At 44.1% G+C, this 25,714-nt stretch overlaps 7 protein-coding genes across 7 annotated transcripts; 4 read left to right on the top strand and 3 right to left on the bottom strand.

Annotated features, from left to right (window-relative positions):
• Positions 1-5,252: 5,252 nt before the first annotated feature.
• On the bottom strand, positions 5,253-6,313 carry FPOAC1_000115 (uncharacterized protein; the record flags this gene model as incomplete). The annotated part of the gene is made up of 2 exons (XM_044844735.1): positions 5,253-5,340; positions 5,490-6,313. The coding sequence occupies 2 exons, from the start codon at positions 6,311-6,313 to the stop codon at positions 5,253-5,255; spliced, it is 912 nt and encodes a 303-aa protein (XP_044710651.1).
• A 4,888-nt stretch (positions 6,314-11,201) lies between these two features.
• Positions 11,202-13,221, top strand: FPOAC1_000114 (uncharacterized protein; the record flags this gene model as incomplete). The annotated part of the gene is made up of 3 exons (XM_044844734.1): positions 11,202-11,859; positions 11,910-12,961; positions 13,207-13,221. 3 exons carry the CDS (start codon positions 11,202-11,204, stop codon positions 13,219-13,221), a joined length of 1,725 nt encoding a protein of 574 aa, XP_044710650.1.
• Positions 13,222-13,254: 33 nt separating this feature from the next.
• FPOAC1_000113 (uncharacterized protein) lies at positions 13,255-14,764 on the bottom strand (the record flags this gene model as incomplete). The annotated part of the gene is made up of 5 exons (XM_044844733.1): positions 13,255-13,439; positions 13,500-13,665; positions 13,744-14,045; positions 14,124-14,458; positions 14,517-14,764. 5 exons carry the CDS (start codon positions 14,762-14,764, stop codon positions 13,255-13,257), a joined length of 1,236 nt encoding a protein of 411 aa, XP_044710649.1.
• A 1,660-nt stretch (positions 14,765-16,424) lies between these two features.
• On the top strand, positions 16,425-19,334 carry FPOAC1_000112 (uncharacterized protein; the record flags this gene model as incomplete). The annotated part of the gene is made up of 3 exons (XM_044844732.1): positions 16,425-16,560; positions 16,616-18,034; positions 18,541-19,334. The coding sequence occupies 3 exons, from the start codon at positions 16,425-16,427 to the stop codon at positions 19,332-19,334; spliced, it is 2,349 nt and encodes a 782-aa protein (XP_044710648.1).
• A 970-nt stretch (positions 19,335-20,304) lies between these two features.
• On the top strand, positions 20,305-20,913 carry FPOAC1_000111 (uncharacterized protein; the record flags this gene model as incomplete). The annotated part of the gene is made up of 1 exon (XM_044844731.1): positions 20,305-20,913. The coding sequence occupies one exon, from the start codon at positions 20,305-20,307 to the stop codon at positions 20,911-20,913; it is 609 nt and encodes a 202-aa protein (XP_044710647.1).
• A 523-nt stretch (positions 20,914-21,436) lies between these two features.
• Positions 21,437-22,608, top strand: FPOAC1_000110 (uncharacterized protein; the record flags this gene model as incomplete). The annotated part of the gene is made up of 3 exons (XM_044844730.1): positions 21,437-21,618; positions 21,668-21,949; positions 21,999-22,608. The coding sequence occupies 3 exons, from the start codon at positions 21,437-21,439 to the stop codon at positions 22,606-22,608; spliced, it is 1,074 nt and encodes a 357-aa protein (XP_044710646.1).
• A 421-nt stretch (positions 22,609-23,029) lies between these two features.
• On the bottom strand, positions 23,030-24,480 carry FPOAC1_000109 (uncharacterized protein; the record flags this gene model as incomplete). The annotated part of the gene is made up of 2 exons (XM_044844729.1): positions 23,030-23,687; positions 23,741-24,480. 2 exons carry the CDS (start codon positions 24,478-24,480, stop codon positions 23,030-23,032), a joined length of 1,398 nt encoding a protein of 465 aa, XP_044710645.1.
• Positions 24,481-25,714: the final 1,234 nt, after the last annotated feature.

Raw genomic sequence — 25,714 nt, 5'->3', positions numbered from 1 at the left:
AAAGCTTATAAAGGTATTTATAGTATTATCTTTATATTTAATTAATTTAATAAAGTATATAAAGACTTTAATAAGCTTTATATTATATTTTATATAATAAGAAAAGTAATTATATTAGCTATAAAGGCTTAAAAGGGAATAAATAGAGTAATATTTATATCTTTAATTAACTTCTTTAAAAGAAAAAAGTAAATATATTATAATAACTTTCTTTTACTTTTTATAATATAAAAGAAAATAAAGAAATATTTAATAATAACTCTTTTTAAGAAAGTAATATAAATTAAAGTAAATTCCTTATATAAAAAGTATACTTAAAAGGAGATTCTATATAATAAAGTTAAATTTAAGCTTTTTTTAATAAAATAAGTATTTATTTATAAATTAGATTAAAATAGCTATTTAAAGTATTATAAAGTATAGCTTATAATATATAGAAACCTTTAAAAAGCTATAATTAAGAGTATATATATAGTAACCCTTATAATATACTCTTTTTAATTAATAATAATAATAATTATTTAATTTAACTTAAAAATTAAATAGCTAAATATAAAGAATATATTTATTAATATTAAATATAGCTTAAATAATAAAATAATAATATACCTTTTCCTTAATAGCTTTAAAAATAAAACTATAGTCTTAAAGCTTAATTAAGTATTATATAAGCTTTAAGACTTTTTTAAGCTTTAATTTAAAATATTTATTACTATATTAATTAAAATAAAACTTAAAATAAATAAAGAAAAACCTTACTTTTTTTATAGCCTAAAGAGAGATATATATTTAGTTTTCTTTATAAATAATATCTTAGTCTTTTATTATTAAAATAACTTAATTACTATTTAAAAGCTTATTAAAAAGCTTAAAAAGAGCTTTAAATTTATATATTAAATAAAGGCTAAATGTCACGGGCTGAGTCCGGCGGTACGGGTGGACAGGGAACGCTTCGGGCGTAATAGGTTCTATTGCTACGGATAGGCACTGCAGGCAGGTCAGGCTCTATTAACAAGACGTAGCTCAAGGAGCTACGTTCAGGATCTGACTGGCGGTCTAACTAAGGTTACGGCGATAACGCTATCGCCACGTGATCTGATCCACTTGTGGCTCTAGGGTAGGTTGGTCTGACTTCGAGCTGTGACAGTGCCCCCCTCTTTAGCATCGAGCTCTGCCGAGACGGGCTACTGTGGTCCGGGCTTGTCAGGGTATCTCCTGTGGAAGTTCGCCACGATCTCTGCAGAATTCTCCACGTAGGCAGCAGGGACTTCTGTTGGGTCTGCATATCCGGCCCATTTCACAGTATACTTCAGCCTGGGGCGGCCTCCTCGGCCTCGTCTGTCCCATCGGGAATCCACAATGTCTTCAACCTCCCACTCTTCCACTCCTTCGGCTTCTACTGGCGGTGGCGGGTCTACGTTCTGACCGGGCAGCGGATTGGTGGCAGCTGGCTTTAGCAGGCTCGTGTGAAACACGGGGTGTATCTTCATGCTGGCGGGCAGTTCCAGTCGATAGGCGTACGGGGAGATGACCTTGCCGATCTTTAACGGGCCGATGTTCTTCCAGTCTAGTTTCTTCTGTGGCCTAAGGGTCTTGATATTCCTGGCGTCTAGCCACACTGGAGTCCCCCTACTTGGTATCGTCGGGCAGGTCGTCTGTGTCGGTTCGCTTGGGCTTCGTAACGGGCTTGTGCGGCAATGCTTTCTGATCTCAGGTGCTCTAGGATGTCGTTCATCGTCTTTGCGAACTGTTCTGCGTCTCTAGTGGCTGGGGTTCCTCTGACTGTAATCGTGGGTTCAAAGCCCATTCGCGGGTGGAATCCATAGTTTGCAAAGAACGGAGATACGCCGGTGGTTTCGGATTTCAGGGAGTTCGCTGCGAACTCGGCCAGGGGGAGCCATCGGTTCCAGTCGTCCTGTAGGTATGACACGTAGGCTCGCAGGTACTGTTCCAACACAGCGTTCAGGCGTTCAGTCTGTCCGTCGGTCTCAGGGTGGTAAGCGGTGGATAGTAGCGAGCTGATCGACAGTTGTTTGGTGAGCTTCTGCCAGAACTCCGCTACGAACTGGGGTCCCCGGTCCGATACTATAGTCTGTGGGAGCCCATGTAGCTTCCACACTTCCTTCAGGTAGTAATGGGCTGCGTCTTCGGCATCGCAGGTTCCTTTGCATGCGATGATATGTCTCATCTTGGTCAGGCGGCAGGCTATAATCAGGATGGCGTCATTTCCTTCGCTGGGCGGCAGATGTGTGATAAAATCCATTGACACATGTTGCCAGGCTCGTTCGGGGATAGGCAAGGGTTTCAGCACACCTTGCTTCGCTTCTCGGGCTGGGTTGGCTCTTCGACACGTATGGCAGTTCTTAACCCATTGTTCGATGTAGGCCAACATTCCGGGCCAGTAGTAATCCCGGGAAAGCAGGTCATAAGTGCGGGCACGACCTGGGTGTCCTGCTATAGGGTGTTCGTGGCAGGCTTTCAGCAGGGCGGTCTTGAGGGCGTCGTGGCTCGGGATATAGATGCGGTCCCGGTACAACAGTCGTTCCTGGACGATCTTGCACTCTGCAAGCGTAATCTTCGGGTGTCGCGGTGCGTCGGTCCTGAGGGCTTGTAGTATCGACTGCAGGTCTTCATCGGTCTGGTATCCTTCGTTCAGCAAGCGGTCGATCTCTTCTGGTAGCTCTATTGAGAGTGACGGCTCCTCGGGTGTTGGTGCGGGTTGGTTCTGTTGTAGTGGGTGGCGGATGCGGGCTCTCTGGACTCGTAGCGGCGGAAGTTGCCAGTTCTCTTTCTTTAGGACCACCTGGCTTTGGTGCGCTAAGCGCTCATCCCCCTCTTTAGGGAGGTCTTCTGACCTCCTGGTCAGGGCATCGGGTTTAACTCCCTGTTTCCCAGGTCGATATGTGATCTGGAAATTAAATCGGGACAGGAACTCAGACCAGCGGGCTTGTCGTCGGTTAAGTAACTTCGTCGTCGTAAAGTACTCCAGGTTCTTGTGATCCGTGATCACTTTTATCGGTGAGGGTGCCCCCTCCAGTTCGGGTCTCCATTCTTCGAAGCAGCGAATAATGGCCATGAGTTCCTTATCGTAGATCTCGTAGTTGCATTCCGTGGACGTATGCTTCTTGGAGAAGAAGGCTACCGGGTGCAGCCTTCCGTCATCGTCGTATTGCGACAGCACACCGGCGGATACATAGTCAGAGGCGTCTGTCTCCAGGATTACGTCCTTCGTCCAATCGAAGGGGCGTAAGATCGGTGCTGATGTGAAGGCTCCCTTCAAGTCTCGGAAAGCCTTTTCGCAGGTTTCGTCCCAGACGAACGGTACGTCTTTCTTTGTCAGGTGGTTCAACGGGGCTGTAAGCTTAGAGAAGTCACGGATGAACCTCCTGTAGAAGTTCGCAAATCCTGTGAAAGCTTGTACATCTGTCAGGCAGGTCGGGGTTTGCCAGTTCTTAACAGTTTCGATCTTTGCAGGGTCCATTCGGATGCCGTCTCGTCCCACGATAAGGCCTAGGAACTTGGTTTCCGTAACCATGAATTCGCATTTGGCTGGGTTTGCGAATAACCCGGCAGCTCTCAGTTTTTCAAGCACCATCTTTAATTGCTCGACATGTTCTTCTCGGGTCCGGCTATAGATCAGGATATCGTCCAGGTACGCAGTGCAGAATATATCCAGGTATTCCCTCAGCGCATCATTAATGTACCGCTGGAAGGTCGCGGGGGCTCCTGTTAGGCCGAAGGGCATAACCAGTGACTCATATAATCCGAATCGGGTGCGGAATGCTGTCAGGTACTCCTGGCCTTCCTTGATACGCAGATTATTGAAGGCCGATACGATGTCAATACGGGAGAAGTATTTCATACCAGACAGGTTATTCAGGGATTCTTTGATCAGGGGGGAGCGGGTAGCGGTCCTTAACCGTAATATTATTCAGGGCTCGGTAGTCCACGCAGAAGCGTAGACCACCGCCGGGTTTCTTGACGAATAGTACCGGGGAGGCTACAGGCGACGAGCTTGGGCGGATGAATCCTTTACGCAGATTCTCGTCTAGCCACTCTCGTAGGGCTGTCAGTTCGTTCCGGGACATTCCATACAAGGGTCCAAACGGCAGTTTTCCTCCTGGGGTTAGCTCGATGTGGTGGTCTCCAGATCGGTGCGGTGGTAGCTTCTCTGCCTCCTTAGGCGAGAAAACGTCCTGGAACTCTCGAAGTTCTTCCGGCAGCACGAATGCCTCTGGCTCAGGCTTAAGCAGGTAGTCCAGTTGCTTCAGGGTGACGGTGAAGAGGCGGTAACGGTCCTTCTGGCTGTATATTCGGGCGGTTCGCAGGGAAACCGGGAGGATATCCTTTCCCTCCAAGGCTGGTGGGATACTCCCTTTCATCTGGCGCATGAACTTCTTCGGGACGGTCTGTAAAGCCTTAATCCTTGTAGGCTTGGTTGGGGTGTTGCAGAATTTCTGGCAGTACGGGCTGTTAAATGTGAACGTGTGGGCCGCGAAGCCCACCTGCGGGTCGTGTTGCTTTAGCCAAGGCATTCCCAGGACAATAGGGTAGCTGGCTAGCTGGGTCACGTAGAAGATCATGCTCTTCTGCTCGTGATCGGCAATGCGGAGTCCGGCGCGGACGTAGTAGGCGACCTTCCCGCTCTCGGCAGGTCGCCCGTCGAACACTTCAATCTCGAAGGTTCTCTTCAGGGGTCTAAACTTCAGGTTCTGGGACTTAGCCCAGCTCTCGTCGATAAACCCTTTTCCTTCCGCTCCGCTATCGGTCATAGCGTAAGACGGAATTGGTTCTCTTCCGGCCACATTGAGGCTGGCAGGCAGTATCATCAGGTTCGAACGTTGGTTGTTCTCGTTCTCAATCGGGATTCCATGAACGGAGGCGGCGGACAGTTTAATCTTCGGTACAGTAGGTGCGGGGAGGGGAGCCTGGCGCCGACTTAAGACAGGCTCACCCCGTTTTCCTGGCGTCCTCGGGAGTGTCTAGATCGGCGGGAACTGGCGCGGCTGGATGTAGGCGAGTGTGGAGACGGGGGCTGGCTGGTGCGGTTGGGGCTATAAGCGAAGGTGGCTTGACGGAGCCTGGTTGGACGTGTGTCAGGTTCGGGACAGTCGCGGAGGTAGTGGTTGGCTGAACCGCAACGGAAGCACTGGTTGTTCTCCCGTCGTTGGTTAGGGCGGTTATAGCGGCGCTGATTGCTGAGGTCCATAGGTTCTCCGGCTGGTTGGCGGTTTTCGGGGGGGCTTCTCCCTCTACGAGGCGATGGGGACTTCTTTCGGAGTGTCTGGGGGTACTCCTTCAGCGGCATATTCGTCTTTCGTGACGCAGGCTGTGGCTCCGCTGCGAAGCGGCGTCGTCGGTTTTCCAATTCTTGTAGGAAGGTGGCTAGGTCGTGATATTTATAGCTAGGCGGTGGGTTGTGTATAAGCATTCCGCGTAGTTCTCGGGAGACAGCTTGTTCCAACAGGGTAGGGAGGGCCTCTTCTGACATTTCTCCTTCCAGCGCGAGGCGTTGGAACTCGGCGAAGAAGGTGCTGAAATCCTTGTGAGTCTGGCGAAGGCGGAATAATTCGGCGCGGGCATTATTGATCCGGTTCGGGTCTCCAAAAGCGCGTTCTAGTAGATCGATAATATCCTGGTAGTCGGGGAGTTGGCATTCACCAGCTTTAATGTGCGGTAGGACTTGTGCATAGGCGCGTCCCTTAAGACGGCCAGTTACATAGGACATTCGGGCGAGGCGTGTCGGGAATCGGTCGTGGTTAGCTTTTAGTTTTGAGTGTATCTGGGAGACGAAACGGCGTAGGTCGCTCCGTTCGCCCTCAAACTTGTCAGGGTCGGGTAATCGTTCGGTAAGACTGGTTGATTCGGTAGATCGGGAAGAAGGCGGAGGAGTCGTTCCCATAGGAGTCGCTACACGAAGCTCAGCGGGAGCGCTAGTCTCGGGGGGTTCACGGATAGTAGGTACGGTAGGTCGGGTGGCGTCGAGGGCACGCCGTTCGGCCAGGCGGGCTTCAAAGAGGGCGTCATCTTTCTCTTTCAAGGTTCTCTTGGTCTGTTGCTCAACATATTCGAGTTGGATTTGTACAGCGTCGCGCTCTTTAGCGATCCGCTGGAGGGTATGCTCTCGATCCTGGATTTTCTCTTGGTCGGCTTGGAGCTGGTCCTCGAGGTGAGAGATACGGTTCTGGGCTTCCTCGGCGTAGGTGTAGACACTTTTGAAGTACTCGAACCAGTCGTCGAGATGCTCGGGGGCGTGGGCTCGGAAGGAGTCTGCGCCATCTGGCAGGAACGGAGGAAGCGGTCTAGCGGTCATTGCGTTCGGCGTCCAAACGGTAGGAGCTACGTAGTGTCACGGGCTGAGTCCGGCGGTACGGGTGGACAGGGAACGCTTCGGGCGTAATAGGTTCTATTGCTACGGATAGGCACTGCAGGCAGGTCAGGCTCTATTAACAAGACGTAGCTCAAGGAGCTACGTTCAGGATCTGACTGGCGGTCTAACTAAGGTTACGGCGATAACGCTATCGCCACGTGATCTGATCCACTTGTGGCTCTAGGGTAGGTTGGTCTGACTTCGAGCTGTGACACTAAATAGTTTTTAAATATTTAAATTATTAAAGATTAAAAAGTATAAACTATTTCTCTTTATTATAATTTATATATTAAAAAAATAGCTATATATTTTAATTAAAATACTTAAAATACTTTCTTTTATATATTTATATTATTAATAGAGTTTAAAGTATACTTTAATTAAATAATAAAATTAAAGATTAAAGTCTTTTAAAAGAAAATTAACTCTATACTCTATATAATAATTATAATTTATTTAAATACTACTTTTATAGTAAGCTTTCTCTTAAAATTCTTTATTAATTTAAGTATATAATATTAATAAGCTATTAATTAAGTAATTTATTTTCTATACTTTATAAGATTTAATTATATTATATATAGTTAATTTAATAAGCTATAAATATATAACGTGCTTGATAAGCGAGTGAGTCAGATAAGCGAGTGGGTCAAAAATCTTAACCCTCTTTATTATCTAGATGATAAAATTGCTTCAATTCATTCAATTGACTATAACTACTCACTATACTCATCTCCAGAGGCCTGAATATCCTCTTGACATGTTCTTGCGTTATGCCCGGTCTTGCCGCATACACCACAACGCCGAACACCCGGTCCAACCGACCTTCCTCGACCACCACTTCTTGATGATTCTGCCACTACCTGCGTATTCACATCTATCTGATCAATTGATTGTAATGCTTCCTGTACAGTCATCGCTCCTCCTTTCTGTAGTCTTGTTCTTTTTGCCCTCCGGCGCCGGCTTAGTATTGCATTTGCCTCTTCAAGATTTCGGACCTGATCTCTTAATAGGACAACCTCATGCATAACTGCCAATGTTGCTTTTGTATTTGACTTAATAGCCTCAATTATTGACTCTGGGGAACTGCTCTTATGCATAATAACTCGTCTGGTAAGGTATTCAGATTGAGATTGAGCCTCTGTTGCTGTCTTTGGGGTCTTTGGAAACCCATGGACTTGGTGGTTGACTTGCCTCCCCAGGAGGCGTTGGAGTCCGTAACTGTATATCAAGCTTCGAGACGACGGTTTCTGGGTCAAGAGGATAAATTCCAGCTCCCCTAAAAGCCCCCTGGATATTGCTCTCTGTAAAGGTAGCTTGAAAAGCGGCATAAAAGGCTGGGAAGAACTCGGTCTTAGAAATGTGGGTTATAGAGCATCTGATCAGATGCTCTATTTCTCGACCATAAGCATTCTTCAGTACTGAAAAACACCCGACATCGAGAGGCTGGAGTAGGTGGGATGCATGAGGAGGCATACAAAGTGTAATGATCTTGTGATCCTGACAGTATCTCTCAAAGTCGACAGAGTGGTGACTTTCATGACCATCGAGGATCAAGAGACGATAGAGACTAACTGATCGCTTCGCTGTTGATCGATCAAAGTGTTTTAGCCACTCAAGACCCAGCTCGTTATTTGTCCATCCATTTTGGCTTGTTGCAATAACCCAATCGCCGGGGAGGTTGCTTTCTCGATACCAGTTTGCAAGATGATACTGGCCTGAACCAATGATAAACGGCGGGATCGATTGACCTTCGGCATTTATCGCTGGAATTGCAGTAATCCATTCACGGTTTCCAGGCTGCACTGATTTTGGCCTTCCTTGCCTTTCTGAGCCTGTGACTACCATCCCGGACTGTATAAGGCCCATCATAAAGCCGGTCTCATCAAAGTTCCAGGTATCACCTGGTTGGATACTGTATTTAGCGATTGTGTTCTGTACAAGCCGAAACCAGCCACGAATAATAGTCGGATCTTCGCATTTAGCTCTCTGATAGTCATATCTCCGAAAGATACGCGTCTTTAGCTCTGGTTGTCGCTTTATAAAGTTATGAGCCCAGCGCTTGCCGACAGGTGATGCATCGCGGTCTGCAAGTAGAGAATTGGCCATTTCTTCCACAAAACGGATTCGCGAGGGAAACCCTCGCGAATCTAGGTCAAGAATAAACTGAACTATAGTCTGTTCTTCCAGATCAGATAGTCGCCGCGAGTTTGGGCCGGAATCACGTCGTGATTGAATGCCATTTTGGCGGCGGCGTAAGGTCTCAAATGGAACCTTATATATACCTGAGGCGCGTCGGAGACTAAGATTTTGGTCATTTTGAAGGGCCTGAAGGGCAAGAAGAATTCTAGCTTCATTTGAAGACTGTGACATAGTTGCTGGTTAAGAAGTATCTGATCAGATTGAAATGTTGTAAGGTGAGGGATTTTTGACCCACTCGCTTGTCTGACTCACTCGCTTATCAAGCACGTTATAAATATATATATAAATAAATAGGCTTAATTATTAAAATAATATAAATAGTATAATTAAAATAAATATAAGCCTATATATAAGATTAATATTAAGGCTTTAAAATACTATTTTAATAAGTATTATAAAGGTATTTATAGTATTAACTTATTATTATAATAATATAATTTAAAGAGAAAAAGAAAATATATATAAAAGTATAAAGATATTACTTTTTAAGTATTAAAAGTAAAGTATTATTATAAATATTACTTTATTATTATTAATTATTTATATAATTACTTATTTTATTTATATTATAATTAGATTATTTACTTTAAAAAGCTTTTTAATAAGCTATTTAAAGTATTTTAAAGTATTTAAAGACTTATTATTATAATCTTTAAATAAGGGGTATATTAATAAATATAGTATTATAATTAGTCTAGCTTATAATTATATAAATAGCTATTTAATTAATTAAAACTGCTTATTATATTTACTTTAAATAGAAGAATAAAGGCTTATTAAATCCTCTTTAGTATACTCTATTTATAGTAAAATAGCTACTAATAATAGCTATTATAAATTGTCCTGCCTTTTTAAGACTAGCTCCAATTAAGTCTCTAACTGGAAAGCTTAATATTATCTTTATTTTTTACTTACCCTGCAGCATAGAGTTATACTTATGAGTCTTTGCATCTCGTTATTAAGATAGTAACACTTATCCAGTAGACCTAGGGGACGAGGCAGTCACGATATCACTTAGTAGTTCTGCGTATTATATCAATATAGTGTCTTGCAGTCATAGTTCATTATCTGAATAATTTGTTAAAGGTTTTAAGTGAATGACTCTGACAGAGGAAGACGTCGTGGCTCAGTGACGAGGCCTGGTATATAACACCCTTCACTTTCAACAGCTTGAAAGGGGTGCATTGTTTCAATCTACAGTATTACATCTTTAAAATAAAATTTCAATATATATATCTTCTATATAGTAAGTAGATTAATAAATTATAATACTAAGCTTTATATACTTATATATATATAATTAATAATAGCCTATTTAGGAATTTTCTAGTATTATATTAAATTTTATTATATTAAAAGCTATAATATTAATTATAAGCCTTTTCTTTTTTTCCTTAGAATTTTCTTTAGTTTTTTAACTTTATAAAATTCTTAATATAATAAATTTTAATTTAATAAACTTTTTAATAATATTACTTTTATTAAATACCTTATAAATTATTAATAACTTATTTTTTTTATTAAAGATTATTTTAAAGATTATTTTAAAAATTAAAAAGTAACTCTATTTAAAATATTATATCTCTTAATATATTAAAGCTATATTTTTTTTAAGTTTTATAAAAAGCCTTTAAAGCTTTTTTTTTTTTATAAAATAAAAATTTAAATTTTAATTTATTAATTTAATAATTAATTATATAATTAAAAGCCTTATAATTAAAAAAAATAAAAATAATAATTTAATAATTATATATATTAATAATATTTTAATTTTAAATATTAATAAAAATAATATATTAAAAGTTATAAAAAGTATTAAACTTTTTTAATTAATATTTTTTTTAAAAATAAAATTAATTATAAAAATTAAGCTTTTATAAATAATTCTTTAATTTAATAAATAATTAAAATTAATAAAAACTTTAAAGTTTATTATTTTATATAATAATTATATAATTATATAGTTTTATTAATATTAATATTAATAAAGAAATATTTAATAATTAATTTTTTAAAAAAATAAAAGCTTTTATAATAATTATTATAATTTTAATTTTATAAATTATAATATATATCTTTAAATTAAATCTATATTAATATTTAAGTTTAAAAACTATATTTTTTTATAAATTAATTTTATATATATACTTTAAGACTTATACCTTAAAAATTACTTAATAAAAGGAATTTTCTAGAAATATTTCTAGTCTCTGTATTCTAACAATCTTAGACAACATACAATCTTGACTGCAAAACCCCAATGGTTCAATAACAGATAAGAAACTAGCCAAGGCTAAAAAGGCCTCTAAGCTCAATATCATATATCTTGTGGATACTCACCCAGGCAACCGTCGTCAATACATATGTTACAAATTTGGTACACATGGCTACATTCCATAGGAAGAAACCGGATCCATGGTAAGCTTCATCTTACAGTAATTCAAGAATGATTGTCGATATCTGAGACCTCCTCCCTCGCTCCAGTGGAGCACCCGCACCCCTTTTTGTACCTCCTTTTTTATTTCCATTCTATGCCAATTTCGTCGCATACCAGGTCTTGGCATCATATAAGTCCATTCTAGGTCCTCGTTTCTTTTCAGAACAGAAACTCCCTCTCCAGCCCAATATCATGGCCAACTTGAGTTTTTTTGCGCTGTGGCTGGGTAGTTTGGTTCTTCTAACCAATGCCTTCAACGATCGTGGGCAAATGCCTGAGTCATGGTGCGTCACCTACCTGTCGACATATCTTGTTCCTGTGTCAGTCGCTCCCAGCTCGCCGTCTAGAGCTACTTTGCCAACTGGGAAGTCCTCTGTTACTTCAGGCACCCTATCGTCGTCCTTCACGAGTTCATCTCCTCCTGGCATAGCAACTGTCACCCCTCAAGAGGAGTTTATTATTCTGCGCGTCGTACCTGATACAGTAGACAATAGACGAAGGCCGCGGGGATTGAGAAAACGAGACCTTGGTGGCCTTGTTGGCTCTCCATCTGGGATTTGCGCTTCTGCAGACATCTTTGCTATTCGTGATGGACAGCTATTCAATAACAATGTTCCCATTTACTATGACAGAGAGCAGTTCAAGATACTCAGCGGCCAAGCAGGAGATGTTCCAAGCGGTGCTATAACCACAACCTTTAGTATAGATGGTGCCTATCTTCAATTTCGGAATTCTGGACTACCGAGCAACGAGGCTGGGTTTTGTCAGACCCCCAGAGATGGACAGATATATATCACCTTTTCTTCAGAACCCGCTGGTTGCGTTCCAGTCAGACTGTCAGCAATTCCAAGTATGAAACACTCTGATTTTTTGCTTCTATAACACTAATTTCGGTTGTAGTCAATGAGTGTCGAGATGAAGAAACAGCCACGGGCACTGAAGATCTTCCATTATCTTCAACACGCGCTGTGGAATCCACGTCCCTGGGCTTGACGACACTACCAAATGGAGTAGTCACTACAAAAAGTGTCATTACAGAGCCTGTTCCATCAAGTACTTTCAGATGGTCCAACATTTCATCTTCTTATCAGCCCTTATCCAAGACCACACAGTCCTCATTCATTCCCTTGACCACACTCCCCTTCACCTCAACGTTAAGCACTATGGCGGAAGCGGTCTCTTCTGCGTCTAGCTCAGAACAAGTTGTTGGAATTTCGTCTTCCCTCGCAAGCACATTATTCATGTCTCCAGAATCAACAATCCAGTCTAGCATAATGATGGAGCTCACTTCGATTACATCAACCACTGGAGTAGCCACAGTCTCTACGACGGAAATCCCACCAACTACAACCCTAGAAGTTACGCTCGAAATTACAACGGAGAAGACAACCGACCAGAGTATGACTGAAATACCAACAGATGAGACAACATCAGACACTATCACAACTACCTCTGAATTTACCTTTGAATCCACAACAACAACCACTCTTGTAGACAGCACGACCCAGACTTTGTCAGAGGAGACGACAAAGACTACTTCCGAGGAGTCTGCAACGGCTTTTCTAACAACAACCACGTTTGAACGAACTTTTGACACTACCGAGACAACCATTGAGTCTACAACGGATATCCAAACAACAACCACGTTTGAAACAACTCTAGGGGCTACCGAGACAACCAATGAGGAGTCTACAACGGTTGTTTCAACAGCCACGACGTCTGAATCGACTACTGACACTACCGATACAACCACCGAGGAGTCCACAACAGATATACTTACAACAACAACGTTTGAATCAACTCTCGATACAACAACTGGCACCACCACTGCTGAGGCTGCCGCATCAACCACGGCTGAATCCTCACCTCAAATTCAGTGTCCTTCTAACCCACCTCAGTGCTTCAACACAATGGGAATCCTATGCGATACTATTCTCGGTGGAATACCCCTGGTTAGTTCAAGCAGCACCGTTCAAGAATGCTTTGAGACATGTTTTCAGGATATAAATTGCGTTAAGTGGACTCATAACGGTAGTCAATGCTTTCAAACGTCGAACTCTAATAACCAGGGCCAGTTTTCTCTGGCTGGCTGGACTAGTGGTATTAGGGGATCTTGTTAATTTTAGTACAGACATATTTGATATTACTTATTTATAATGAACTGCTCAAAGACAAGTTGATCTTAATTCACCTACAGAGTGATTGGGCTTAGCTAACCCCAAGACATTTCTGAGTGCTATAGATGTTATATCTTCTCCTGCAGCCAAGCATCTTGGAAGAGCTCTCCAGCAGTACTTCTCCGTTCTGGGTCCCATTGGAGCATCTTTTGCATGAACTCCAGAAATCGTTTCTTTTCATCTCCGGCAATAAGGGTCTCGATATTCTCTAGCGAGGTTGATTCTGGTAAATCGATTCCTGCAGTGAATTCGCCTGCCAAGGTAACGATGTCAGTCAAACACAATACTAAGCTTCGAAATTGCGATACCATACCTTCATCTGAGAAGAATTTACTAGCCAGCTCACCGCGCGCAAGTAGTGACTTTGGTGGAGGCCCAAGAAGTGCAATAATTTCAGCGAGGTGAGCTCTTCTTCGATATTCATGATGCTCTGGGTCAATGCCGTGGAAGAGCTGGCTGCCCTCGAAAATGTCCCATACCTTTTATCTCTTCGTTAGCCTTGCCCTGCGGCAATACACTCCTTCAGAGAAATATATATGTGCGAAGGGAGTACCTACCATGCAGCCGGCATTCCATATATCAATCTTGTAGTCCCATGAAGCTTGCAATGTCACTTCGGGGGCCCGGTAGACATTGGGCTGCACGCACTCGCGGTTCTCAACATCTCCAAACACGGCAGATCCAAAGTCACATAATACCGGGGGCCCAATTTTGCCAGGGGATTTCATTACACGGGAAGTGTAGATGGTTCGCCCCTCCGCTTCCTTTCGTGGACAGGGATTTTGCATCTCTTCCTCTTCGAAGTCAACGAAGACGGAAGGATCGCCGATGCCGAACATGACGTTGTCCGCTTTGATATCTACCACAGATAATCAGCTAACAACTCTTTCGGGAGGGTCTTCAAAGGCGGCTTGAACATGATATCTATTCTTCTTACCTGTGTGAATAATTTGACATTCATCATGTAAGTACTCCAACGCCAAGAACAACTCCTTCATGACGAAGCGCACGCCTGCGGGTGGTAGCCGTTTGGGAGAACTGCGTCGGATGGCAACCTCAACGCTTCGCCAAAGTGGTGGGTGCGCCAGGACCAAATGGTCGCCATCGGGTCCCTTGACTTGGAATGAGTCTAGCAGTGTCCTGACAGCGCTGCGGCCTGGGTGGTTAGAAGCGCGTTGCTCCATGCGTTTATACATGGCGATTTCATTCCCAGCATGTTCTCCAAGTGCTTGAGAACGTATAAAAACCTTTAAAGCGACGTGACATCGTTGTCTGCAATTTTAGGTAAGGACAAGAGTGACAGGACGTGGGGGTGCGGACTTAGCATTACCTTAGGTCGTTTGCCAGCCAAACTGTCGAGCTGGCACCAAAGCCAAGCTTTCCAACCACTTGGTACCGATCGACGAATACTTCACCGATGCGTACAGGGTAATAGCGTGCTGGGAGATAGTCTGGTAGCGTCTCCTCTTCAAGTTTGTCACTGGCAGGGATTCGGATGAAGTTTGAGTTGGGAAATACACGCGGCCGCAGTGATGCCCGATGACCTAGTCGGGACCATACCCGGGAGAAAATTGACATGGTAAAACGAACTTCGGCCGAGTGATGTATATACGAAATTGAGTCGTAATTGTTAGTTGAGGATTTTCTCGACCGAGCATGACTAAGAATTACCCCGCGCTTCTGAATGGAGCCTGAATGAAAAAAGAGAGATACTCCGGGTCAGGATGATGCTGGAAAATGGCAGCTTTGTATACAGTAGGTAGATTGATAAGTACTTGATAATATACCGCCATTTATATGATCTAGATATGATAATAGGAGAACAGTATTAGACGCGCTATATTTACTATTGTTTGGAGATTTCCGAGGCGTAAGTCCCGAAGTATACATAAAAAATTAACTCAATGATGAGTGCCTCACTCAACCATGCGTGAGGCAGGCGGGAGTGAGGATCTTGTGTGTAATTGAGCTTTCATTGACCCTGCTCAGGGAGTGAGGATAATATGTTGCCTGATAATACTTAGCGGATCTTTATCAAAGGGAGGCGGTCTATCCTCCTCATCCTCTAGGTACGTTGCCGTGCAACGATAGCGCTGATTCCTCTCGATACAGAGACCATGCTCTATCATACGAACTCACAGAACCTATTTTCTGCCTTGAAGTGCTAGATACCTGGAATCCTTACCGGCCGCTCACATGGAGTTCAAAACTTACGAATGCTGTCGCGATTTTCAACACCACGCTTACTCAATGGGAAAGCCACTCCCTTCAACAAGTGGGCCATGATATACTCACATTACACTGTTTTACAAAGCTCTATCTCATGAGTACTATCTCCTGGTTACAAGCATCGTGGAGCTTGTATGCCTGACTCGTGGCACAAAAAGCCGTGCAGCGCAATTGGCTGAACAAATGTTCATCCCTGACGAAGCGCGGGACGTCTTTGAGCACGTGGACTCAGCTGCAAAGGTGAAAGAGCATAAGATGTCCATCTGGCTACCAGAAATTACCTTCTTGTCAGCTCTGACTGTTTGGTACAGCCATTCCAAGAAACGCCATCAAAAGAGATACGGTGGTATTTGGTAGCTTCTTATGTTCCGCAACCTCTTACTACAGCTACCATGGCCATGCTGTGCAAAAATGGCGGCGATCCTGGATCTGGCTGCACAGAAAGACTGATTTACCCTCAGGATTAGAAGAGGAAATATTACTATTTGTTATAATCCTAATGTGGATCCACCCAGGACAGAGCTCTGCTTAGATAGCTATTTATAAGCTGTGTAGAATGGATTCCATATTAGATATCTTCCGACAGTGTTTGAACCTTTCTTGGTATTCCGATTGCCTACGTTCCCAGATGACTCGTTGTCGGCCCAGTGGGTATCCTTGCATATGCATTGATACCCGTGGCCCACAGCCGAGCACAGTTCTATAAATACATCCCCCGCATTTAGTTTCACTTCATCTCATCTTGATCATGTTGAACGGACAAGGCAAGGGATCACAACCTTTACTCAACATGGACCCGGCAATAACTAATCGCCTTGTCGAAAAAGCCCGTAGTTACGGCCTTCATTCTTGCCATTACTGCCGAGCATTTCTTATTGACTTCACTCCTTTGTATGAGAATGATGACAATCCCGGACGTCTAATTGTCGATAAAGGGGGAAGGGGAACTTGGGATGGTTCTGTCTCTAGTGTGATCAAGTTTTGTAAGTTTCATTTTTCTAAAGAGATTATGGAAGAGGCCCAACTTGAATGTCCCTTATTCGATAAGCAGGAGCTCTTCGGCAGCTCCATATTCACCTATTTTTCCATCGACCCTGACCCGATTAATTGTAACATAAGGCGTCTTTATATCAGGCTTCCGAAGGGTAATGTAAAATGCTATTCTTGTTACTTGTTCTGAATGACTAACAGCTTCCAAAGATATATCATCATTAGTTTCAGAACTAGAGACGCCTGGACTACCCATCCATCCATGTATTAGATCTGACAAGGTATTTTCTCGCGCTCGTGACTTGTTGGCCGAGTGTTTGAAGGAGCATCATAAGTGCAACCGGGCTGGATCAGCTCCATCGCGCTTACTCGATGTTACCGTTGGCAGGACCCGACTGGTCAACACAAAGTTCATCAAAGATCCAGTCTGGGCGGCCTTGTCATACTGTTGGGGCGGGCCACAAAATTCTCAAACAACATCTTTCAACCTACAAGATCGCTATCGGGAGGTCCCGTTGGAAGATCTCCCTCTTACTATCCGCGATGCCGTTTATGTTTGTCGACAGATGGATATCCAATACCTCTGGATTGATTCAATCTGTATCATCCAGGAGGAGATAAATAATAACGGTCAGACCGGCGGCTCTGATAAAGATGGAGAAATACGAAAAATGGCCGGCATATTCAGCGGCGCAATCCTCACAATTGCCGCCTCTTGCGCGTCATCAGCCAACGAAGGATTTCTCCAGGATCGCCAACCCTACGTTCCAGGAGTCGGCATTCCTGTTCGCATCAATGACAACTATGATATGGCTCAGTTGGTTGGGAATGATGTACCATTGTCCGGGCCGCCGACAACAGAACCAATTGATGGTAGAGCTTGGACATTCCAGGAGCAATTGCTTTCATCACGAATGTTGAGCTTTACAAAGCACGCTATGCAATGGCATTGTCAGAGCCAGGACTGCTGTATCTTTCAGGAGGGATACCATTTTCTGTCCAAGCCTTCTAAGACTCTGGTTGCCTATGGCAAAGGTACTTGGGCAGGGCTTGTCTCGGAGTATTGTCAACGTGATCTGAGTAACTTGGAAGACAGGCCTATTGCCATTGCCGCGGTGGCCGAGACATTTGCGAAAAATAATCCCAATATCACGGCATCGGATTATGTAGCCAGCCTCTGGAAAACCAACATTCTGGATGAATTGATGTGGTCCCCCGAAATTCTGGGTTACAGGAATGAGACCTTACCAAAACTACAAGGCCCTTCTTGGTCCTGGACTTCGATACCAGGCAAAATCAAATTCAATACCAGAGCCAGCCGTGATGTTTTTGAGCCCACAGCTTCGTTGGTCAGCGTAGATATTGATCTCGCTGATCCACAATTCATTTTCGGCGCTGTGAAAAGCGGAAGACTACGTTTCAGGGGGACCATCTCACACCACCACACTGGACGCGTGTTGCAATCTGACCTGAAATGGAGCCCCATTTACAAAGGTTGCCCACGACTATTTATTGACCGCCGTGAGGCAACCCTGAAGGAAGTCTTCCTGCTGGAGTTGGGAATTGTACGTAGCAAGAAGATGCCAAGTCAAAGTGTTGGTATAGCGCTTCAGTCGACCGGAAAGCTGGGTCAGTTCGTTAGAGTTGGAACATATACAGAAAGTTGTTTCAAACTCTCTCACGGCTACTGTATGATTTGTCAAGAGAAGGGCCCAGAAGGAAGCATAATAGAAATCATTTAGCTAGATATTTTAGTCACAGTATGTGAAAACAAAGCAGACAACGAATTGTTTTCTTTACTGACCTTAGGTTGAAAGGAGCAGTAGTGTTTTAAGGAACTGGAGGTTTATTGGTGTCAGAAGCTCATATTGACCCAAATAACCACGTTATCCTGATAACGGGGCCTTAGTTTTTGGGTTATTCGGTCAAGCGGTCTATACGACACCAGTAACCTCAGCTAATTAATAATGCTTTAGCTAGCCAGATCTCTTTATTGAATTATACCCTTACCTAATCGGGAGTGGATACATACTGGCCTGGCCTATTGGCGTTTTGTTAACGTGTCCTTGTACTCTTTTTTTAACCATTGTGGAAATATCAACATCTCATACTTCTATATACCATGGCCCAACCAGTGATCGATGAGGAGGACGATCCATGGATCTATGATGACGTCTTTCGCATAGCTCGCTTTGAAGGAGATCCTCGATGCAAACGTAGCGTTATCCACCGATTAGACACAACGTTAACTCTCACACACGGCCACAAACCTAAGAAATGGGGCTTCGCTATTATACGCACCGCTTACGGCCCCGGATCGGACCAGAAATTCGAGCATGCTCTTGAGATTATAAACAATATCGCCCAGCACTGGGTTGAAGACGAAGTCGAGGGTCTTAAGCTTCGAATTACCCAGGGTAAAGAAACGGACTTTCGATATAACGATGTCCCTGTTGAGGTTGACACGCGCCCAAACGAGGAATTTGTACGCCGCTATGAGAATGACGTTGTGGAGGATCAGAGTCTGGAAAACGCCTCTTTCGCTGCGGTGCGCGAATATTTCAAGACCTGGATTGCATCCAAGGGGGGCAGGTCGGACGTTGGGAATACAAGATACGTTGCGTGCATCATGCTCGATGCCGAGGCTCTCTCTCAGCTTGCTACTGCGCCTAAAGGCTTTCCTCACGGCTGTGATGTTTACAGCTCCTCATATTGGGTCAAGATGGTCGACGTGGAGGCGAGTCCTGACGAGGCGATTCATGTACGTGTGCGTGGAGCTGACGATTTGATGAAATATTGGTTCACGCGGAACATGATACGAAGCCATGTGTTGACACACAGGAAAGATCGCGAATATCCAGGAGTTCTTTACTTTGGCGACCCGCCGTCATTAGGATTTGAGGAAATGGAGTGGCCACCGCTTCCTTAGTTTTAGAGGTATATCATGCATTTCGCCTTTCCGCAGCCGATGCATGTGTAAAGCAGATATGTTACCTGTTCCAAGTCTCGTGATATAATCGTGTGGCTAATTCTGGTAACTTTTCTATAGACGCTAATACGCGTACTGGAAAAAAAAGACACAACGTCGAGCTAAGCATTCCATCTCTAACCTTATTCACATTTCTCAGCAAGAGAAGGGCCTGGAAGGAAGTATAATAGAAATCATTTAGATAGGTATTTCAGTTACAGTATTTAAAAATAAAGCAGATAACGAATTATATTCTTAACTGAACTTGGGTTAAAAGTAGTACTAATATTAGCCTATAAAGTTTAGTAAGTACTACTAGTAACAATCTATTCTTCTGGCTAGTTAATTAGCTCTTAAAAGGTAGTATTTTCTAATTCTTAAGCCCTTAGGCAAACTAAGAATTCTCCTAGGGACCTATAAGCGCTACTGAGTTAATAGGATAGTAGTAGTCAGTATTACAAGGAATTGGAGGTTTATTAGTGATGGCGGTTAGAATGTCTTGTCAGATAGAATTATCATATGAATAACACCACGATTGATTAAGGCTTTTATTCCTCCTACCTAACCAGATCCTATCTGCGCTAGTTAGGCAAATACTTGCTTTTTGCAATGCCGCAAGTTGAGAAAAAGGTCGTCAAGTATGCTTAATACCTACCCCTGACTACTGCAGACTTTGTTTTGACACTAGTTCAGACTAAGGCAAACTAACTATCGAGACACTATTGATTGACGGGCGAGGAAGAGTATCAGCCAGCAAATCAGAAACTAGCATAAACGAATAAAGTGGGAATAGTCATCACTTGGTGGAAATTATTGACTGCAGTTTATACCGGGGTGTTGGCACTTATATATACGCGAACCTGAAGAGTTCTCTCTGTGTTGCCGTCCAATATTCTCACTCTTTACATCCCAATTCCGGCCACTCTTTAAAATGACTCGTCTTTCATTTCTAGCAGGATCTGCTGCACTTCTCGCGTTTTCTGGTGTCAACGCTGGACCGTGCCGTCCTTCATCATCCGTCGTCACAACAAGTCTCGAGCCGACTGCCACCCCAACAGAGATCAGCGAATCAACAAAGACACTTGAATCAACATCTTCGTTGGAGAACGACGTCACCGAGACTGTTTCTGTTACACTCTCTACTACTGAGACCACAAGCGCCGCTGCGGAGACTACAGAGACCACCAACATCACTGCCGATCCTACTACTACCACTGCCGCCGAGACTTCAACAGCTGCCATCAGCACCACCAGTGCAGCCCCAGTTCCTCAGAATGACGGCAGCTGCAGTGGTCTTCCCAAATCATATACAGCGCCCGATGGCGTCGTCTTTCAAACTCGGTGCAACAGCAATGCTGGCTCATACGTGCCACTTGACACTTTAGCTGCCACGAGTTTCGAGAATTGCATAATCAAGTGTACAGAGTACTCTATATGCTATGGTGTAGAGTACATCAGGCCAACCAAGACATGCATAGTTTTCTTCATAAATGGTGCTTTCGGGAATAGCAATGACCGCGATGTTGCATTACGATTCTAGTAGTGTCTCGTGTTACGGTGCTCTTCGTTATCTTTCTCTTGGTACATACTGCGTTTAATGTTGTTGGAAAGACTGTTACATTCTTTGTCGTCTGTTGATAAGAATCATTATATTTTTAGTGCTCTTCTTGTACTCTACGTCTCGTTCGAAATGGCCCGTTAATACCCCTGCGTGTTAACCTTCAAGTAAAATGCTTGCAAGCCAAGGCGGATGCCGGCTCTTTACCAAGCCGGCTATTTCATTCCTATTTAACAAGCCAACAGCTTTATTGCAAATCGTCAAAGTCACAAGTGAAATCCCCACTGCTAAAGACAACAACCAACAGCCAACAACCAACAACCAACACAACAGCCAAATCAGGCTACAATCCCCATATTTCCATACTTTATAGCCAGTTGGAAAGTACCTATGAGGATGCCTACATTTAAGCGAAATTAAAAGTACGGCACATTTTGTGTATAACTGACATTGACTCTGCCCTCAAAGACATCACTGCGAGGCAGACCATCCATCAATCAGCAAAATGCTTGCCATCAAGCGCATGGTTCAAGCCTATGCCATCTTGGCATTTTCTCTCGCTTTCGTTATTGCTAAAGATGAATCATCACCTGAGGACTATGACCCATCTGCAGCCTATGACCCATCGAACAACTATCGCCCTCGCAACGTAACTGGCCTAGGTGACTTTTACAGCTGGGTTGGATCGTAGGTTTCAAGAATTAATGCCACAGGACGTTTAGCTCACCGACAACAGATACTATAATGCAACGGCCGAGGTGGAGCTGGAATTCGTCTTCGGCTGGCAATATGGCGAGCCATTATGTCCGGCGTGGCAGAACTACACCCATACCACCAAGTTCGATGCGATTCTCAGCATTCTTGAAAGAGGACTCTGGAGTGCCGGGAGTAACTCTGTTATTTTCTGGTTGACGCTCCTCCCACAAAATACGTCGTCATTCAATATTTCCAGCTTAGACTATAGACATATGGTCAAGGGACCTGACCGTGGTATATCGTACCCCATATTATCTAATTCGTCAGTCAACTCTCATCTCATGTCATCCCCCGCGTTGACCTCTTTGTAGTTTTCTCGATCATGACACCTACCACCCCGAGTCATTCTTTTTGCGAAATCCTCCCAGAAACGGATCAAGTCCTGACCTTTTCGACCTTACTACTACGCAGGTTTCTGGGGGAGCTTACAATATCAGTGGGCCGATTTTGTCCGACCGCTTCAACCCATCAGTCTTCGCAAATTTTAGCAACATGCCAGTCTGCGATTCCACCAAACAAACCACTGATGCCCGCCTATATATGATGTTGGAGCCATGGTGGGATGTCGAAGGCTGGGATGACTTTCAATATCCTCAGCCTAGCATTCAATTTGACGATAAGACTGCCAATCTGACGCTGGACGGTACTTTCCACTCGGTACCATATATCCATCGCAATGAGACATCTCAAGGTCCTACCGTCCATGGCTTTTTGCGTGTCCGCTTCTCTGGCGTCTTGGATGAATATCATTCTGACACTCTGAGCCTGAATGGTAGTACGCCTACGTGGTTGCGTACAGTGGGATTCTCGAATGACTCTTCCAATATTGGATACTCAGAGAGTTCGGCAGAGAAGTTGAATTTGGGACTTGCATCTGCCTTTGCAGCAACGATCGTGTCGCTCTCTGCAATACTACTATAGTCAAGAAGATACCAAGTTATTGTTTACTGTACAGTTTCAATCTGGGTGGTACTGGACATGATGTTAGTTCGCGACCATGTTCAATGAACCCGTTACATGAGACAATAATCTCTTATCCTCCAACATGGTCTTGGTAAGAAGGAAGTCAATATGTAGTGTAGTTCATGGTCCGCCTTTACGTAACCAATACTTGACTGATTTATGTAATAGATAGGTTTTGTGGTTTGAGCACAGCGTCGTTCCTCCGTTGCTGTCTTGCCGGAGGTTGGCTGATAAGTTCTGAGTAATGACTTCCAGTATCATCCTGAAGTAAAGCGAAAATATTGGTAGGATTCACAGTCTGTAAAGATCTTATCTAGAATCCTATGCTTTGTAGAAACAATAAATGATTATTTTGGTAAAGACACTATTTAGAAGTTGCTTAAAAGATGGAGTTATCTCCACATGAGAAAACACCTCCAACGCCATCTTCGTTCTTCTCAAAGAGATCCAACAACTCTGTGATAGCAGCCCACAATCCACCGGCATTCAAGAACAGTGTGACACCAATCATGGTGACGTTCAAAAGTGTCAGCAGCATCTTCTGCCACGATGAAAAGTACAGTCCCTTGTTAAGATGCAGCCAGAAAATTGCCGCAAATCCATACGTGAACCAGGGAATGGTCGTAGCGGATGTAATCGACAAGATAGAGTCAAAGATGGGGATGACATTCGCAATGACAAAGATCAGAGCCCAGAATCCAGTAACAGAAAGGATCCATGTGACCCAAGACTTGACGCTGTTGTCGGTGACCTGGTGGGTAGATCGCATTTGGCGCATGAGAGTAACGTAGACGTATTTGCAGCCAGTGTGGCCGATCGAAAGAGCTGTAGCGACTACAGCGGGGAGGACAATTCCGTAGGCGACCTTAGCAGGGATCGAAGAAGCTGCGCTGAGGACGGGAGACGTGGTGAGATCGCCTGCGAGGCAGTACAGAGCCACAGCCATGGCGATATAGAAGAGTGTACTTCCGATCTCGAGAACAGCCAACGCAAACTTGAAATCCTTCTCGGGAGCCTTCATCTCTGCCATGTATGATCTATTGAGTATTAGTCTGTAAGTCCAGTTCTGGTGATTTTCGGGTCAACTTACGGGAATGTAAAGGTACCGGCGTAGGAGAAAACCACGCGCAGGCAAGCATTAAGACCGTCACGGAATGTCGGATTTCCAACAACCTTGAGCTCCCTGTGCCAATCGGAAGGAGCAATGGCAGGTCCAGAAACAGCCAAACTGACCAAAACGATCAAGCAAGCCGCCACGACACTAACAGCATTGGGGACTCCAGCCTTGGAAACAAACTTCATGGTTCGCGGGATGGAAAGGATATAACAAGCCACGCAAGCCACCAGAATCCAGATGACAGTACACGTCGCATGGCTGCTCAACGTGTTGAGTGCGACAGACAGAGTGACAGTTGCAGAAGCAACAATAAAGACGACCTGGATCATCATGACGAAACCAGCTAGCGACTCAAACCACGGTCCACCCACGATCCTCGTCATCTCAACGATACTGACAACATTGGGATGTTTGCGATAGAATTGCAACAGACAATACGCAGCATACCAAGAAATTGCACCAATACCCAGAATGGCTATAATTCCTGGCACGATACCGAGGGTCTTGATTGTTGCTGGTAGAGACAAGATGCCAAGACCGAGCTGATTTGTGAAGAGGATAAGGACCGTGTCCCAGCGGCCGAGGGTTCGGTATGTCTTGCCGCCTTGATCGAAGATGTTTCCCTTCTCGACGGTACCGGCGGGGACTTCTTGGAAATCTGTCGCGTCTTTCGGTTGGTCGTTATCTGAGGCGCTTGTGTCGTTATTTGTCATTGGTGGTTCGGTAGCAGGTTTATCTGCGGATGACCGTTTTGTAAAGTTCATGATACCCATGTTGAAGGGTCTGCGACGTCCAGCCAAGGATGCGCAGATGTGTCTGAGAGTGGTCCTAATGAATGAATGCGTTTGAGGACCTCACGAGTATGGAAGGGAAAGTGAATTGAGAAGAACGGGAGAAGGAGAGTAGAAGACGAAGGGAAGAGCAGAGCAGTGTGAATGTGCGGACCCTGACGTTATTAGCGGACCGGAGTTCTCCATATATATCACCCTTTTTTCCTGCTGTTGAGGCTTGTACCCCAGGCCTGAAGCTCCGATCGGAGGTTGTGGCGGGAGCTATGGCATGGTTCCGATGGGGACCGGGACTGGGTTAGAGCAACGGGTCTTAGTGTCAAACCCGCGCTTACTCCGTATGCTCTTCCATTCCTTCCATGCATAATTCTTTGTAATTCCGAACCAATGGGACGGTTAGCATTAGAGGTTTCAGTCAGGTTGACTTTTCTTCAGCACATGATGTTGTACCATCTGCAAGTAACCCCGTGGGGGACAGATTGCATTATTACGTGATAGACCGAGACGAACATGTCCAGGGATCGATGCCGAGTACTAGGATAGGAAGGTCCTTTGAAATGAGGAAGTCATAAATGAATCTGTTGATGCTCAGCTCATGATCTTTAGATGGAAGCCAATTGGTTCTCGGCCACCCCGGCAGATCCGTTCGGAGTGGATCACGGAATAGTGGATCTCTTTGCCTCCGTTGACGTTGTTTCATTTACAGGGTAAGAAATGCCCTGAAAATTTATCTTCAGTGGAGTTTAATGGCGTAGTTGAACTCCGTCTGCCGTAACTCTGTTCCGGATCCGACACGGCATTTGCCATTCGGACGTCAACGTATCGCCACTATTCTTTCTTCTGAGGTCATTTCAATTTAAGCTTCTTCCAGCCCTGAACTCTGAATCCTTTCTTTTCTCTTCCTTTGTCAATTAATATTACCCAAGCAAAAGTGGATCTCTCGGCTGTTTCCCTTACTCGCGAAACCATTTCTTTTACGTAGAACTATGGATCCTGCCCAGCATTTGAAGTTTTTTTCTTCTGTAGTCGTGTCTCCGATCGGAGGGTAAAAGGTGGAATTTTCTGACATGAGAAAAACTAGGATCTCACCAAGTGGGAAAAAAGGTCCTTCTTTTCTGGGTTCCATTGCTTCCACCATCTGCTGATCATTGCGTAGGCC

This window comes from Fusarium poae, chromosome 1 (genome assembly GCF_019609905.1).
Source record: "Fusarium poae strain DAOMC 252244 chromosome 1, whole genome shotgun sequence".
Classification (NCBI taxonomy): domain Eukaryota; kingdom Fungi; phylum Ascomycota; class Sordariomycetes; order Hypocreales; family Nectriaceae; genus Fusarium; species Fusarium poae.
The sequence above is the reverse complement of the archived record's forward strand: the minus strand, read 5'-3'. Positions and strand labels throughout refer to the sequence as shown.